At 40.2% G+C, this 17,044-nt stretch overlaps 1 protein-coding gene across 4 annotated transcripts in view; it reads left to right on the plus strand.

Annotated features, from left to right (window-relative positions):
• The window catches only part of DGKH (diacylglycerol kinase eta), a 202,672-nt gene that overhangs the window by 163,147 nt on the left and 22,481 nt on the right, over positions 1-17,044 (plus strand). For all 4 annotated transcript variants that reach the window (XM_062194120.1, XM_062194119.1, XM_062194122.1 and 1 more), the window contains 8 exons: positions 2,162-2,261; positions 4,018-4,291; positions 5,052-5,171; positions 7,517-7,648; positions 9,928-10,045; positions 11,538-11,648; positions 11,790-11,886; positions 15,637-15,744. In XM_062194120.1, coding sequence (XP_062050104.1) covers positions 2,162-2,261; positions 4,018-4,291; positions 5,052-5,171; positions 7,517-7,648; positions 9,928-10,045; positions 11,538-11,648; positions 11,790-11,886; positions 15,637-15,744 — 1,060 coding nt within the window. The remainder of the gene's footprint in view (positions 1-2,161; positions 2,262-4,017; positions 4,292-5,051; positions 5,172-7,516; positions 7,649-9,927; positions 10,046-11,537; positions 11,649-11,789; positions 11,887-15,636; positions 15,745-17,044) is intronic.

Raw genomic sequence — 17,044 nt, forward strand, 5'->3', positions numbered from 1 at the left:
GAAATCGTACTATTTTAAGTATGCATCTTATTTCTATTTTAAATGGTCTGCATTCACTTTTTAGGTGTGGATAAAAGATTAATTCATTCCTCTAGAATATAAATGTTCCTTGTGGAATGTGGAACTTAATGGGCCATTAGATAGAGCATTTCTTCTGATTTTTTTGCACAATTTATGTGGCAAGCACCCTGCTAACCCTCACAGGCCCATTGATCAGCCCCTTGGCTATAGGAGTCACAGGATCATCCTGTCTAGCCTTCAGCCTCTCAGCCTCAGGGAAGTGGCAAACTGAGGAAGGAAACCTCTGCTGTCTCTTTCATTCCTGAGCCAATGGACCCAAGGCCTCCCACCCCCGGAGTTAGAAAAACACCAACAGAAGCAGCCATGACAATGTAATTGCACATGTAGTTTCACAAACCTTAGAGGAAATCGTATCCGAGTAATGCTATCATCATGGCAAAGAAAGACTCTCTTTGGGAATTATACAAAGAGTTGAGAATGCAGTATCTCCTCTCGCTGGAAGCGGGATTGCTCAAAGAAACTTCGTGTAAAGCCCATAGAACAAAGTTCATGGTAGGCAGACTTCGTGTTTTAAGGACTCGCACAGATGTATTATTCATGACTAAAGAGACAAAGCTTCTTGTGAAGTGCATGAAAGTATCTCTAACAGGTAGTAAGCAAATTCTTTTTTTTTTAAGATTTATTTATTTATTTGAAAGGCAGAGTTACAGAGAAGCAGAGGCAGAGAGAGAGAAAGAGAGAGGTCTTCCAATCTGTTTCACTCCCCAGATGGCCGCAAGGGCTGGAACTGTGCCGATCCGAAGCCAGGAGCCAGGAGCTTCTTCCAGGTCTCCCATGCAGGTGCAGGGGCCCAAGCACTTGGGCCATCTTCTGTTGCTTTCCAAGGCCATAGCAGAGAGCTGGATCAGAAGAGGAGCAGCTGGGACTAGAACTAGTGCTCATATGGGATGTAGGCACTGCAGTGCCACAGTGCCAACCCTGTAAGCTAAATTCTTGATAGAAATTTGAATTTAAAAAGCCAATCAGAAGGTTGGAGGTTAGGAACTACTACCTCTCTGTCCAAGTAAAATCTATCAATGAATGCCAAAAAACAACAAATAAAACACAAATTGTTAAGAATAATGCATTTATTTCCTAGATGATAAATGTGAAGAGGGAGTGTGTATATACATGGGTATGTGTGTATGTTTGTCTATTGAATGGCTCAGTTTCAAATTATTAACTTATTATTGTGCCATTCACCTATGAGTGAAAATTATGAGTGTAATCGAAAATATAACTGTGGAATCTTTTTTTTTTTCTTTTTCTTCAAACTCCTCCATCTAAATCCCTGTGATCTTAAAGTGGTCTGATTGTATCAGTATGAAACCTTGCTGAAAGAAGACTGATGGTTTACCATCCTATTGGTTGTTTTAAAATTGTAGCACCAGGTCCTAAGACTTTTGAAAGACAGATTTTGTCAGTGTTTTGGGTTATTTTTTCGTTTAGCATATTTCCATTGCAAAGCAACCAAATGTAATTAAAAGAAACAAACAAGTAAACCATACATTGCTGACACTAAAGAGACCTGAATTAAATTAGGCTTGTGTGTTATTGCATTGGTTCTTTTAAGGGGAGAAATGAATGGATTAAAGAGGACATAACTCAATTCAAGTGGCAGATTGGTTTCCAGCATAATATACAACCTCTTTCCTCTTCAGGAACAATGTACTGTCAAGATGCCCATACACTAAATAGTAGATGGATAATGACAAAGTAGATGGTAGCCTCTTCCTTGATTGTTCAACACTGCAGATTCTGCTATGGAAAATAGAAACTGTAGACGATACTGCTTTACTTAGTTTTACGGGATCTAAAAGTAGTCTTCTTAAGAATGTAACTGAGATATTTGAGAAAGGCTTATGGTAACCTTAGAACGACTGCAATTTTAAATGATGTAGAGCAAAGTTCATCCATGTATCCAACTTGAACTTATCTAAGATGCTTTCTTTATTCAGCAGATCAAAGTATAGACTTACACAAAATGATCTAGATATGTTGACAGCGTGCCTAATTGTTCTTGTTTTGCAAATGTGTTTATAGAGCAAAAGAAACCAGCCTGCTGTGTTTACTGAATTGTACAATTTCTTTTCCTCAAAAGGGTACTCTGTGAAACTATAAGGGACTTCATAGCCAAAATAGAGAAGGCCTATGACAAGACCTTGGAAAACAGCGTGGTGGCCGATACCCTGGCCAGTAAAGTAAGGATGACCGCGAGAGCGTGCACATTGGAGACCGACCATATTAGCAGTGAACTGTGTTTTAAAGCTCGACTCACAAAAGTGGTGTTGTTTTCCTCTGTCAAACATCTGAAGTCATGCAAAAAATCGCTTTTGAATTCGATACGAGGGTTTTTTGAAAATATGCTATTTTATAATCTCCTCTTACTGTGTGGCCAAACTGCTGAAAAACCATGCAGCAGCCAGATGTGTAGCCCCAGTCCTCTTGGCGTTAACTGACATCTCCCAGGGAGGTACACCGCAGTCAGGCAGGGAGGGACAGGGCTGGGCAGCTGGCTCCGCATTTCCAAGCCAACTGGACCATCAAGGGCCCTGCAGCCCTGTCCTTGGATTGCTTACACATGACAGTCCTTGGTCCCCTGCAGAGCTCTGTTTCTTGCATTGCCTTTTTCTTTACAGATGCCTCTCTGACGCACAGGTGCGCGCGCACACACACACACACACACATATCCCACTCCACCCCAAGTTCATGCCAGAGTGTTCTTACAAAATGCTGGGATATCTTGGCAAAGAAATTTGTTCTCCCAGATTCATGCAGTAGATGGTGGCTTAATTGAGTGGAAGGAAAAGAAATAGAAATAATCATACACCTCAAGTTCTCAACCCCTTCCTCCTGTCTTTCTCCTCTGGGGAGAGCTTCAGAAAACAGAGACCCTCTCTTTCTGTTGTCATCAAAGCAAAGCAAGGGAAATTGTGTGTATTAGGAAGTAGCATCGACAGCATCAGTCCTAAATGTGCCTTCACCCCTAGCAATGGGAGAAGAGCAGAAAGAAACAAGGGCAGGTGCTTAGTTTTCTTTCTATACCTCTCCTTGTTTCTCTCTTTATCCTTGTGTGTTTTTCTTCTCCATCTTTCTTTGAACCAATAATCCTTTCAGTACATTTCACCCTTTTACAAACTGAAGCTTCTAAGGCCACCTTGCATGGCAGCCAGACCTGAAGTTTATAGTGCTCAGAATGGTCCATAAGCCAATTATTTTTTTAAAAAAAGTATATTTAGTAGCTTGTATAACCTATAGCAGAGCTTGCATAATATATAATGTTTAATGTGTTGCTTTACAACAAAGTGTTTGTTGTGCTATTGCAAAGAAAAATAACTGTACCAAGGTTTTTGTAGATTTTTAGCCATGAAAAGTGGAGTCCATGCTTCTGGGAGTATAAGAATTACATAACAATTGTGCTGTTTGGTTTCTTTTTTAAAAACTCCTTAATTAAGAAGAGTTTTAAATTTACAAAACAAAAATTGTGAAGTAGTAGAATTCCTTTACACCCCACACCCAGCTTCATCAAATACTAGTAAGATATATTTGTCACAATCTGTATTCCACACTCAGCTCCCCCTATTATTAACCTGTCATATTAGTATATTTGTCACAGTTAATCTGTTTTAAATTGTAAATTATTTAGTTAGTTCTAAAATGTTAATTATAATAGATGGTCAATTAATAGTTAATACCAACGGAGACATCTTCCCTCTAAATAAAGGAAACTATTAATTTAAATTAGCATTTTCCATCAGCACAAAATGAGCTTTTTAAGTGAGGCGCTCCCTAAAGTAGAACTTCTCCAGTCTGAAAGGCGATAGCCATTTGCGTTTCAGTGTAAAAACTTTTCCGTGACTCAGCTTTTAAACCATCTTACAGAAATGTCCTTGTACTTTATCTGCCGGTGTTGCTTCTTATGGATTTCTTTCTTGTAACTGTCTTGGGGTTTCTCAGTGTTCACTCCTGAATGAGAAGCTTGAGGAACTGCTGCAGGCCTTGCACACAGACTTCCAGGAGGCGCCTGCTGGCCCGGATGTGAGTTCGGTCATCGTGGAAGAGGACGTTGTAGAATCCTCCAGTGAAGAATCCTTGTGTGAAAGCAAGGAGCAGCTTGCGGATGACGTCACAAAACCTTCCTCCCAGAAATCTGGCAAACACAGGGAGATAATGCTGCGGGCAAACAGTTTAAAGAAAGCAGTGAGGCAAGTCATTGAAGAAGCTGGAAAAGGTACACACTGACGATGAGCTTGGCGAGCAGCTAGCAGCACTCTGCTGCACCTGTCACAGAGTTTTCATAGTGGCCCAATTCGCGATGCTCTTAACACTCTTACAGAAGATAAAAGCGCTATCAGGAAATCCGTGCTGAGCTATATTTATTTAGTAGTAAGGATCACACTGATGGTACATAAGATAAAATCTTAGAGATAAATTAATTAAAGTGTTTCTAGTCCATCTAAGATAGAAAATTGATCTAAAATAACATTTCTAAAATTTTAACTATTTTTGTCTAATTGAATTCCTAAAGGAAACCCAACCTGGTAAACTACTCTGAAATATAGAAAATATTTTTAGCAGTAATTTTTTAAATATTCATGTTGCTTCTTTAAAGTATTTATAAAAGCTCTATATTTTAATTTTATATTAATGTTTATATGCTTCTTTGATAATTTTGTTAGTAGACAAGTTGAATTTGAATAATTTGTATTCAAAATTCCCTTTATAGATTATAACTAGTAATTAGATTTCTATTTCCGTTATCTAGAATTCTTATATTTTATTTTTTATTCTGCTAATATATAATTTTAACCTTATTTCATTTTATAAGCTCTAGTATTTACAACCCCCAAGTTAATTGCTAAATGATTTTCATTTGTGACAATGGAATTTTTTTGAGTATATTTCTCACTTTCCCTTTCCTAAGCGTATGTTCCTATTGATGGGTTTCATTTTCACTTGTCCAAACATTTCTGTGTTCTTACTACTTAAAGTTATAGAAGAGCAGGCGCCTCAGTCCTGTGAAGCGCTCAACCAGTCATCTGATTACGACAGCACGGAAACAGATGAATCTAAAGAAGAATTAAGAGATTATGATGCAAAAGAGTTAGCTGGTAAGAAAATCATGATGAAGTTATTTTGGAATTAAATAGGAATGTAATTTTCCTTCAGATTTTCAAAAGACTTTTCAGGTTAAAATTTTTAAAAATGTGTATTTCTTATTTTTGAAAAGGCTGCTTAGAAATTAAAGGTTTTCATGAGTGCCAATATAATCCACATGTAACAGATTATTTGCACTATTTTCTATTAACCTCATGTGCTTCTCTTGGTATGCAATGGAGAGATTATAAATAACCAAGGATTATGGGATCAAGGATGACTAAACATTTTAGCTTTCCTATAGAAAGAGGAGCTAAACACCTAAATCATCTGATATGGGTTACAATGTGTAGGTTGGCCCACATATTCCTTTGAAGATTGTAGAAGACTATAGGCCCCACAGGCACAAAATACAGCCTTTCAGTGATTCGGTCATCCCTTGGGTTCTGTTGCTCAACCTCAGAAGACCCGGATGGATCATTTCATCCCGTGAAGATTTTTTGAAGCTTGATTCCATTATGTCAAGTTGACTTCATCTGTGAATTTGATAAGCAAACCTTAGATGCTTTCGTCTCTCTAAAGACACTGACTAAAGATGGGCTGACAGTGGCAGCCATACAGGGTGCTGCTTGGTAACTCTGGGGAGATAGTGACTTTTGGCGAGGAGTCAGCGTTCTAGCCAGCTGGCCCCCACCTCTCCGTACTCTCCAGCTGGCCTCTTCCACTGTAGTCTGTAAAGGAAGCTAAAAAATGCAAACACTGTTCTATAGATTAAGTAGACATAGACTTAGAAAATTCTGGAATGGCACAGTATTTGATCTTAATTGTGGCTAGTAATTCAACTTATTGAAAATCAATTAAATCCTCAATTCATGTGCCCGAGATGTGAGAAATGCAGTATATTGCAATGATCAATGAAATGCTTCATTCAGGACGAACTGTGACACGTTGATCTAATTACCTGCAGAGGAACATCAGTCTTAGTCATTTGTAGGCTCTCTGCTTTTTAACAGAGATAAACATCAAAAAGTTGTTTCTGTTAGCCCCAGGAGTTCCATCTGTTAGGAAAGAGGAGCTGTTTGTCACTCTTTGCCAGTGTAGTCGGGCTGTTTTTGAACAGAGAGAATAGAGTGTAAGATTAATATAGTTAGTTTGTAATTAGTCTTGGGAAAAGTGAAGATAATTAAGTTTTAGAGTATTTTTAAATTGAGTTTGAGGACTACTGCTTTTAAAATCTACCAATAGCCCCTAAATTACTTAAAGGTACTATTTGTTCTCCATTAAATTGCCTCAGTTTGGACAGAATTAAATTTCCTTTGGTTGTTTATTCTAACAGTAATTTTGTTTCAGAATAATCTTTTAAATGAATCAAGTTTTACAAGAATATGATAGAACTTTTGTGCCACATATAATCATTTTGGTTAAATGAGAAATGCAGGAAAAGTATAATGATTTCATTTGAAAATAAACTTTTTCCTTCCATTCATAGAAGACAGTGTTACCTCATGTTTCACCTATTCACTCTGGGAATAATATTGATTAAATTGGATCCTTCACCCAAAATTCATGAGAAATGGATTATGTTGGTAGTAAATGTTATAATACATATGTTTCGTTTTAAAAAATCACCAGGCTTCAAAGTTTCTACTTAGTTTTTAAAAAGATTTACTTATTTATTTGAAAGACAGAGTTATGGGGGACAGGAGAAGAGAGACAGAGATCCACTGACCGCTAATTCACTCCCCAAATGGCCACAACAGCCAGGGCTAGGCCTGGTCAAAGCCCAGAGCTTGGAACTTCATCAAGGTCTCCCACTTGGGTGCAGGGGCTCAAGCACTTAGGCCATCTTCCACGCCTTCCCAGGCATGTTAGCAGGGAGCTGGATCAGACGCTGAGCAGCTGGGACTTGAACCAGTGCCCTTATGGGATCTGGCATTGCAGGCCTCATCTTAACTCTGCTACACCACAGTGCTACCCCCTCTACTTCTTTTGAAGTCTGGATTGATCATATGCAGATCTTGAGTATCACTGATTTTAATTCTGGCAGGTATCTGTTTTCTACTCATCTCTGTCTTTCTGAGACCAGAGATTGAGACATCAACTGTTCAGGTCCTCTCCAGGTAAGTCTTCAGAAAATGAAAGCAAAATGGTAAAAGAATAGACAAACAGTAAATATTTTCAGGTCTATCGATTGGTTTTAACAGGTATTCATTTATTTGATGTCTTGAATGTATATGGTCTAGCTTTTATTTTATATATATATATATGTATATGTGTGTGTATATATATATATATACATATATAAATATATAAAACACATTACTGTTATTTCTTTTTAATCTGGACTTTCTGCCAACAGTTAAATCTGCATGTCGGTCTCCAGATGCCCGGACAAGTCGTGGCCCTTCCCAAGCTGATTGTGTCCCCGGCCCAGCTGTGGCAGCCAGCAAAGAAATTCTCCCTGTGCTCAATACCAGAATCATCTGCCCAGGTCGTGCCGATGCTGCAGTATTTCTGTAAAAATATAGAATTACTCATTGCCACACACTAATATCTATGTTCTTAAAGATAAATGTTCTTTTTGGAGAATGTTTTTGGCTCATTTTATCCCAGTTCTTAGATTCGTCTATGTGTGCCAGTTGCCGTGAAAGAATTAAAACATGTTTCTGGGCCCTGTCCAGAGCAGTGGTGGCTCACTGGTTTTAGAGTGCAGCCCAGGAATCTGTATTAATCCAGAATAAATCAGATCTTATCTGCTACCTCTTAAAGACCTCCAAAGCTTTTCTTTTGCTTTTAAGTCACAAGTCTGTCTGTAGTAGTTTTTAGACCAGTGATATTGCTTCATTTTTGAACATCTGAGATATCAATTCCAGCCCTAATAATTGCATTTACCTTGGGATTAGACTAGGTCTAATAGAAAGTAAAGGATTATGGGACAGAAGATGGAGGGAAATATAGGGGTCTCCGAGGCCTCCTGCAGGACCAGTTTATTTATTTATTTACTTCTCTATTTACTGAGAGAGAGCATTCCCATCTACTGGTTCACTCCGGATCTGGTCTCAAGCCAGGATCTGGGAGCAGGTCTCAAGCCAGGAGCTGGGAAGTCAGTCCATGTCTCCTGTGTGGTAGAAGAAACCCAAGTACTTGAACCATCACGGGTCTGCATTAGCAAGAGGCTAGGATCAGAAACCTGAGCCGGCACTCTGGTGTCAGACACAGGCATGTTAAACTTCCTCCTCAGTACCAGTTATCTGAATTACAAAAAACCCTCCAGGTCATTCAGAATAGACTGAAATCCATGTTAGACCTTGAAAATCAGTATATTCTCCAAGTGATTTTGAAATATAGATCACAATTCAATAATAATAGTTGGTACTGGAAATAACTGGATAGCCACATGCAGAGGATGAAGTTGGATCCCTACCTTACACTATCAGTAAGGATTAACTCCCACCCCTCCTTCTCCCTCTCCACTTGTTGGTCTCATTCTCTATTAAGATTCATTTTCAATTAACTTTGTACTCAGAAGACCAACTCTATACTAAGTAAAGATTTCAGCAATTTACACATACACACACACACATACATACATACATACATACACAAAAATGAGAACTAGTTTTACAGTGAATCTCATAATAGAATTATTGAGGACAGAGGTCCTACATGGGGAGTTAGCGCACAGTGACTCCTGTTTTTAATTTAACAATTAACGCTCTTATATATGATGTCAGCGACCACCCGAGGCTCTTGACATGAGCTGCCTATGCCATGGAAGCCTCTTGAGTCCACACACTCCATCAGTATTTGGACAAGGCCATAAGCAAAGTGTAAGTTCTCTCCTCCCTTTAGAGAAAAGTACATTCCTCTTTGATGGCCACTTCTTTCTGCTGGAATATACCCATATTTCATATTTTACTACTTATTCTTGACACTGAATGTTCATCTTAGTACATCTGTTAACATTTTAAATTAAGTATTGTCATCTGTGCTCTGAGAATATGGAAGTGATAACATTTTGGTAATTCGTGTTTATTGTAAATTCCCTGCAGACTTAATATCTTTTTTTTTTTTTTTTTTTTTTTTTGACAGGCAGAGTGGACAGTGAGAGAGAGAGAGAGAGACAGAGAGAAAGGTCTTCCTTTGCCATTGGTTCACCCTCTAATGGCCGCCGCGGTAGCGCGCTGCGGCCGGCGCACCGCGCTGTTCCGATGGCAGGAGCCAGGTGCTTATCCTGGTCTCCCATGGGGTGCAGAACCCAAACACTTGGGCCATCCTCCACTGCACTCCCTGGCCACAGCAGAGAGCTGGCCTGGAAGAGGGGCAACCGGGACAGGATCGGTGCCCCGACCGGGATTAGAACCCGGTGTGCCGGCGCCGCAAGGCGGAGGATTAGCCTGTTGAGCCACGGCGCCGGCCCAGACTTAATATCTTATTTGCTATAACAAAGGAAGTAACATGTATTTGTTGGGAATGCAGAATTACTAGGATAGTAAGTGAGAAATATCATGGAGAGGCTCCTATTAAAGTTCTCACTTCCTTAATTCTTATGACTATATATATATATATATATACATATATATATGAGATACCTGGAAGGATCAGCAATTTCATATTCACAAATGTCATAGTTCTTAGTTTTGATTGTTGAGAAAAATAAATACTGAAAACCAAGCTTTGGCAGCGAGAGGTTCGCAGTTAGCTTTGTGTTGATCAATTCGCTGCTCTTACTCAACACGAGGCCCTGTGTGTGTTTTTCTTCTTGTCCAGGTTTAAGGGCAGGACTGGCCGCCTCCATTGCTGGGAGCTCTATAATCAACAAAATGCTGCTAGCGAATGTCGATCCTTTTGGTGCGACGCCGTTTATTGACCCGGATTTAGATTCACTGTAAGAATCTGCTTTTACACATATTTCTGTTTCAGCTTTTCTTTTCTTTCTTTCTTTCTTTTTTTTTTTTTTTTGGTGACTTTGTAACATTTTAAATGTGTGACGAAAAATATGGTTCTGTGTATAAAAGGATACTCAGAAAATTCCAGACGTTGACCGTGATGAGCACACTGATCCCTTTATAGGTCTGGTCTTGGTCAGCTCCTGAGACAGGTCCCTTTCCAGCCTGGCTTCCTTTGGAGAAACCCCCTGGCCACAGCAGGGGCACAGCGCTCCTTCTTGTCCCTGGAGTATTTTACTTAGTAGCGTCTTCATACCTGCGTCTATGCTGTTCCCTTCACCTCCTTTCTTCTCAGTCTTACCAAATCTGCCATCTTTCTGCCTCGAGCTTCTAGGTTTATTTCAGGAAGCATCTGGCCCGTATGGATCTCTTCCCCCTCAAAATTCCTAAAATAAAAACAGAAGCACTGTAGCAAGTTGAGATATACTTCCTTATATTTCAGGTTTTCTCTTTTTTTTTTTTTTTTATTTTTGACAGGCAGAGTGGACAGTGAGAGAGAGAGAGAGACAGAGAGAAAGGTCTTGCTTTGCCGTTGGTTCACCCTCTAATGGCCGCCGCGGTAGTGCGCTGCGGCCGGCGCACCGCGCTGTTCCGATGGCAGGAGCCAGGTGCTTAATTTTGCTTTTACTCTAGCTCATTTCAGTAATGACGTTCCTGGAGGACAGTAACATATTTTAAACTTCCCCAGACACCCAGAAGAATTCATTGAATCTAGCAGGGATTTGTTTCTAGCTCAATAAAGCAGAGTTACAGAAAGGCAGAGGCAAGAGAGGGAGAGAGAGAAAGAGATAGAGAGAGAGAAAGAGAGAGAGAGAGAGGTCTTCCATCCACTGGTTCACTCCCCAGATGACCACAACAGCCAGAGCTGCACCGATCCAAAGTCAGGAGCCAAGAGTTTCTGCTGGGTCTCCCATGCGAATGAATGCATGGGCCTAAGGACTTGGGCCATCTTCCACTGCTTTCCCAGGCCATCAGAGAGCTGGATTGGAAGTGGAGCATCTGGGACTCGAACTGGCATCCATGTGGGATGCCAGCACTGCAGGCAGCGGCTTTACCTGTTATGCCACAGCGCCAGCCCTGTGGAGGCAACTTTCTTATGAAAACAGAAAGAGGAGTATTGGCACCTGACCATAAGATGCTCCCACAATCATCCTCATTTGTCTGTCTAGTTAGGGACTTCTGTAAGGAGACAGAAGAACTAAGATTTTGGGGACAACTAATAGAAAACAGTCTCTCTCGTATCTGCTTTCTCCACTGTCCTTTTATGTCATGTGCACCAGAAATTGTAGCTGCTGGACACGTGGCATGTGATTCCCACCAAGCTTTATAATCTTCTTTCAGGAATAGATGAAGCTTAAATGGTTTTCAGTGTACATTGTTATCATAATGAATGTGAAATTCACTTTTCTGTACCTTTCTTTATTGTCATAGAGATGGATATTCAGAAAAATGTGTCATGAACAATTACTTTGGGATTGGATTAGATGCAAAAATTTCATTAGAATTTAACAATAAGAGAGAGGAACACCCTGAAAAATGCAGGTAATTTTGGTAATAACAATAATGTCATTACATGAAGGCAATTTTACTTTCATTCCATTTATTATATCTTTTTGCTTGCTCTGCCTTTAAGGAGGAAAAAAGTAAATTGTCCTGAAATTGCCTGCCGATATTTATTTTCAGGAGCCGAACTAAAAACTTGATGTGGTACGGAGTCCTTGGCACCCGGGAGCTACTGCAGAGATCATACAAGAATCTAGAACAAAGGGTTCAGCTCGAGGTGAGTTCATCTTGAACTGAAGACCTCTCACATAATGTTACTTAGGAAAAGAATTTGTGAAATGAACTTGACCTAAATTTCTTGTGATCAGTGATTGAATACTCAAGGGGAATAATGGAGTTGTTCACTAGCTTTATTCTACAGAGAGCACATACACTGGATGTGAGTGAAACAGTTAGTTGTCATTCTCCTTAGCTCCTAATATTGGGACTACTATGGGTGGTGATGCCACATGAGAAGGTGGAGCCATGGGGGTACATTTATAGGATGAATTTTTAATAGATTTTCTCATGTAAGTTTCTAAATTGATGCAATTCTATAACACTCCAAGTTTCACAAGTCCCTGAAAGTAACATTCATAGTAAATAGAATCCTTAGCTATAATTTATTTTTTGTTTAAATTATTTCTAACAAGGAGTAAATAAATTAACTTTGAGAATTTAAATATTTAATAAAATATTTGTTTACTTACTTATATGATTCAAGAGACACAGAGACAAAGAGGGAGACAGACAGGGAGAGTGCTCCCATCCACTGGTTTACTCCCCAAATGCAACAGCCACTGGCTATGGTCAAAGGCGGAACTAGGAACTCAGTCTAGGTCTCCCAGCTGGGTGGCAGGAACCCAACTAGCTGAGCCGTCACCTGCTGCCTCCCAGGGTGTGCATTAGCAGGAAGCAGAAATCAGGAACGAGCCAGAATGCAAACTCAAGCCCTCCAGTGTGGGATGCAGTCATCCCAACCCATGTCTTAACCACTAGGCCAAATGCCTGCCCCATCTTAGTATTTTAAAAATTAATTTACAGAGGAAATTAAGGATATCAACTTTTTTAAGTTTCTCTAATAACTTGGCTCATAAGAGTCTGTTAATTTCTTTGGATTTTATTGTCTCCCATCCTTGGCCCAGGGCTCGCTGTTTATGCTGATAAGCATGCCTTCAGATCTTGTGTGTTTTTATAACCAGATATTTTAAATTAAATACCATAGTGTACAATCATAACAGTATACAAATCTTGAGTCTCAAATGCTCTGATCAGTACTTTAGACAAGGCATTGTTATTTTAGTGTTATCCAAAACCTAGGTTGGGGACTAAAGGGGTTCCTGGCTCACCCATTATTTACTAGGATACCTTGCACCCTCAACACACGACTACATGATCAGCTGCTTTGATTTATCATTGCTTATGAGATGAAGGCAGAGAAGACTGGTTGAAAGGCTGCTGAGTCGGGAAGGTTCGTTGATGAATGTCGCCTTTGACACCCATCCCGGGTCAGCCTGGGTGTCCTCCACTGTGTTGTGCTGCAAGCATGCATTTTCTCGCCCACATCCCCTGGTGGCCACGTTCTGTAAGGACACGTAGGAGGTTCTGTTCCTCTGTATTACCCTGGCCCTGTCTTGAGGACAAGGAAGTGATCATTTCAGCATAATCTGCTAAGTGCGGTGAGCAAGCCCTGGAGCCTGCTATCTTTGAGGCTTAGGGAACTATCTGGAATCCAGATGGCTGGTTGATCGTCATTCCTGGAAGAGCCTTAGCTCTTCAGACACAGGGTTTGTAGCTGCTTCTACTTGGTGGCACAGATTTTGAACGAGACAGCTGCGTTTTCACTCTCCATTTTAAAAGATTTCTAATGTCTTTGGAACCGTGGGCCCTTTTGACATTGTGGTGAAACTGTATGTCCTTTCTCAGATTATCATTTTTAAATGCATCATATAAAGTACATACACTTAGAAAGGAAACAAATACTACTAAGTAATATTCATACATGTGTTTCATCATGACACATTAAATACAAACCTAGCGACACCTCCACCAACTTCCCTTATTTCAAAGTCATGATGAACATGAGTGCTAACACCTGTTTCTGAAACACCTGACACGTGATACAGAAATGCCTGTGTTTCTGTTGACATTGAAGTCACCGGCATTTCTAGTGGCTGCTTTGTTACCTACTTAGGATTGAGGGCTATGCTACATTTCAGAGGGTAGTGAACATAAACAAGTGTATTTTAACCACCACCGTAACAGACCTTCTGAAGCTATTTAGAGATCCTGGTTTCTGAACCTCACATTAAGAACCCTTGATATAAAGTTTTTGTTAAATAATAAAAAAGGCAATAAGATTAGTAAAACAAGGTAAATGAAGACATGTTAATATATATGGAAAAGTATATAGAAAGTGATGCAGAAAAGTATATAAAAAAGGGATATAGAAAAAGAAGAGAATTCTTTGCCATAGTTAAAACTCAACTTTCTGCTCCTAAGAGTCACAGACTTGCCTAAAATGCATTTGCCTGGTACTGCTGGTTCACATGGAATGACAGTGGAGAAGAGAGAGCTACATTGTGCAGAGCTCTTCCCTGAGAGATCCCTTGTCCAGTGGCAGTCCTCGGCATGCAACTCTATGCAATTCTTCTCCCTTTTTTTTTGCTGAAACAAGTTTGTTTTTTGTTTTTTTTTTTTTTTTTGCTCCTATTATACTGTGATATAGAAGGAGACACAGGCTTCATGTCTTTTTTTTTTTTTTAAGATTTCTTTATTTGAAAGGCAGAGTGAAGCACACAGAGAGATTGAGATCTTCCATCCACTGATTCATTCCCCAAATGTCTGTAACCGCTAGGGCTGGGCCAGGCCAAAGCTGAGAGCCTGTATCTCCATCTGGGTCTCCCACGTGGGTGGGAGGCACCCAGGTACTTGGGCCATCTTGTGCTGCCTTCCCAGGCAGGTTAGCAGGAAGCTGGATTGGAAGTGGAACAGCTGGGACTTGAACCATCCCCCATGTGGGATGCCAGCCTTGCAGGTGGCAGCTTAACCCACACCGCCACAGTGCCAGCCCCCAGTATAATAATTATTTAATAAAGATCTAGCATCTGTTTTAAATAAGCTCTTTTTTAAATTGAAGACTTGAATGTTTCCATTGGATTAAATGTTGATGTAGTGATCTGTTTAGATGGTGGTTAAAATATAAGTGTGATCATCATAAAATGTACTTAATAATTACAATCATTTCTCTTAACTAATTAAAAACGTTTTAAGTAATTAACAAACTTAATTCCTTAACTGTTTTTCTACTTAATAGCTAAATAGGCTTTACTTCAGAATTAATAGATACAATAAAGCAGAGTATTAAGAGAGTTAATTAAAGAAGTAACATTTAGGAAAAGAAAAGGGTCTACTCCTTAATTCACTGGTATCTTCAATGTATTCTTTATTTAAATGGTAACTTGCTTTTTGTTTAAGTGATTAGTTAGAAGGCGGGGAGTATAAGGTGCTCTCCAAGGCAGATGCTTTTTCGCTTGGCTTTGGTTCTGCCTGCTTGAAACCCTGGACTTTGGTTAAGCCCATCACCAGTCAGCAGCAGAGCAGGGACAGTATGCTGGCGGCTGTGAGAGGTGCGGGGCGAGATGCCGAGGACCAGAGCCTGCCCTCGCAAGGATGCCTCCCAGGAACAGGGAAGACTGAAACCTAAGCAAGAATATCCCAAGCTGCCTGATTTCAGCGAAAAGAAGAGGAAGAACATTTTACTTGGTTTAGATTTTTGCAACTGCTGTATGTATTTACAATGTTAGTGTGTTTTGTTTTGTTTTTAATTAAAAACCCAGGAGAATGCCTTTGTGGTATATGGGAATACGTTTACTGGAGAGAGTGTGTTACCGACACACTGGCTCTGTCGACCCTTGTCTCTGCTATTTTGCTGTTCCGGGACAGTGGCGTTGCTCTCTGTGTGTGACTCTGGGCTTTTACCTTGCAGTGTGATGGACAGTACATTCCGCTCCCCAGCTTGCAAGGCATAGCGGTGTTGAACATCCCCAGCTATGCCGGAGGCACCAACTTCTGGGGCGGAACCAAAGAGGATGACGTAAGTAGCATAATGGGGGTCAATAGTTTGTTTCCTCAAAAAATAATGAGTGGTAATATTGTTTTTAAAATTTTATTTTTATTAACAATTTAACTGATGTCAGAATATTTTGCATTGAGAATGTCGGGGTGGAATACATTTGTTTGAGAATTTTATTTGAACAAACTTTTTCAGATACAATCCGATGTTTCTCATATTGGATGTATAGCTGTGCATGATCCTGAGGTGTAGGGAGGATTGGATAATGGCTACTAAAATGCAGTTGGGGGAAGCTGATGGGTTCTGGTGTTCCACAGAGCAGTAGGGTAGCTATGGTTCTCAGTAAAGGAAACAGAAGAGCTACTTGCCTGGTGTGATTGCTTCAGGTTTTCCATCTGTGTTGAAGTATTGCACTATACCCCATAAATCATACACAGGTATTTCATGTCACTCCAAACTATTAAAAATTTTAAAAATCTAATAAACTTTCTGGGTAAAACAGTAGAATTTACTTTTGAAAAGAAAAAATTTAAAAAAGGAAAATAGATTTAGGACCTAACAAAGTTCTTACTTTTTAAAAAAAAAACTATTTACTTATTTTTACTTTTATTTGAGAGACACAGATAGAGAGATATCTTACATCTCTTGGGTCACTCCCAAAATGTCTGCAATAGCCAGGGCTGAGCCAGACCGAAGCCAGGAGCCAAAAACTCATTCCAGGTCTCCATGATGGGTAGCAGGGATCCAAGTACTTGAGCCGTCATCTGCCACCTCCCTTAATACACATTAGCAGGAAGCTAGATGAGAAGCAGAGCCGGGACTTGAACAAGGCAACTCCAATACGGAATGTCAATGTCCCAGTAGAGTCCCAAATGCCATGCCAAATGCCTGCCCAGTTTTTACTTTGTGTAGTATCATACCTGGATGGGTTTTCTACTGCTGCTATAACAAATTAGTATAAATTCAGCAACAGACACATTGATGGTTTTAGAGTTCTGTGTGATACAAGTCTGACATGGTCTCACTGCTGGTCACTTGGTCTGTGTTCCTGCTGGTGGCCCGAGGGGAGAATCCTCTGCCTTACTTTGCCAGCTCTTCTGGGTGGCCACATTGCTCCTTCTGTCCTTGGAGCTAACAGAAGGAGGCTGAATCTGCCTCCTGTTGCCCCACCCCCATCTCCTCTCCTACCTAATGACCTTGTCGCCTCCACCCACGTCAGCCAGCAGTGTCTCTCCATCTTTCACTGAATCATCCATGCAAGGTGCCTTTTGCCATCAGAGAACGTTCTGAGAGCGTCTCCTTCATTGTTTAATACCCACAC

This window comes from Lepus europaeus, chromosome 6 (genome assembly GCF_033115175.1).
Source record: "Lepus europaeus isolate LE1 chromosome 6, mLepTim1.pri, whole genome shotgun sequence".
NCBI lineage: Eukaryota > Metazoa > Chordata > Mammalia > Lagomorpha > Leporidae > Lepus > Lepus europaeus.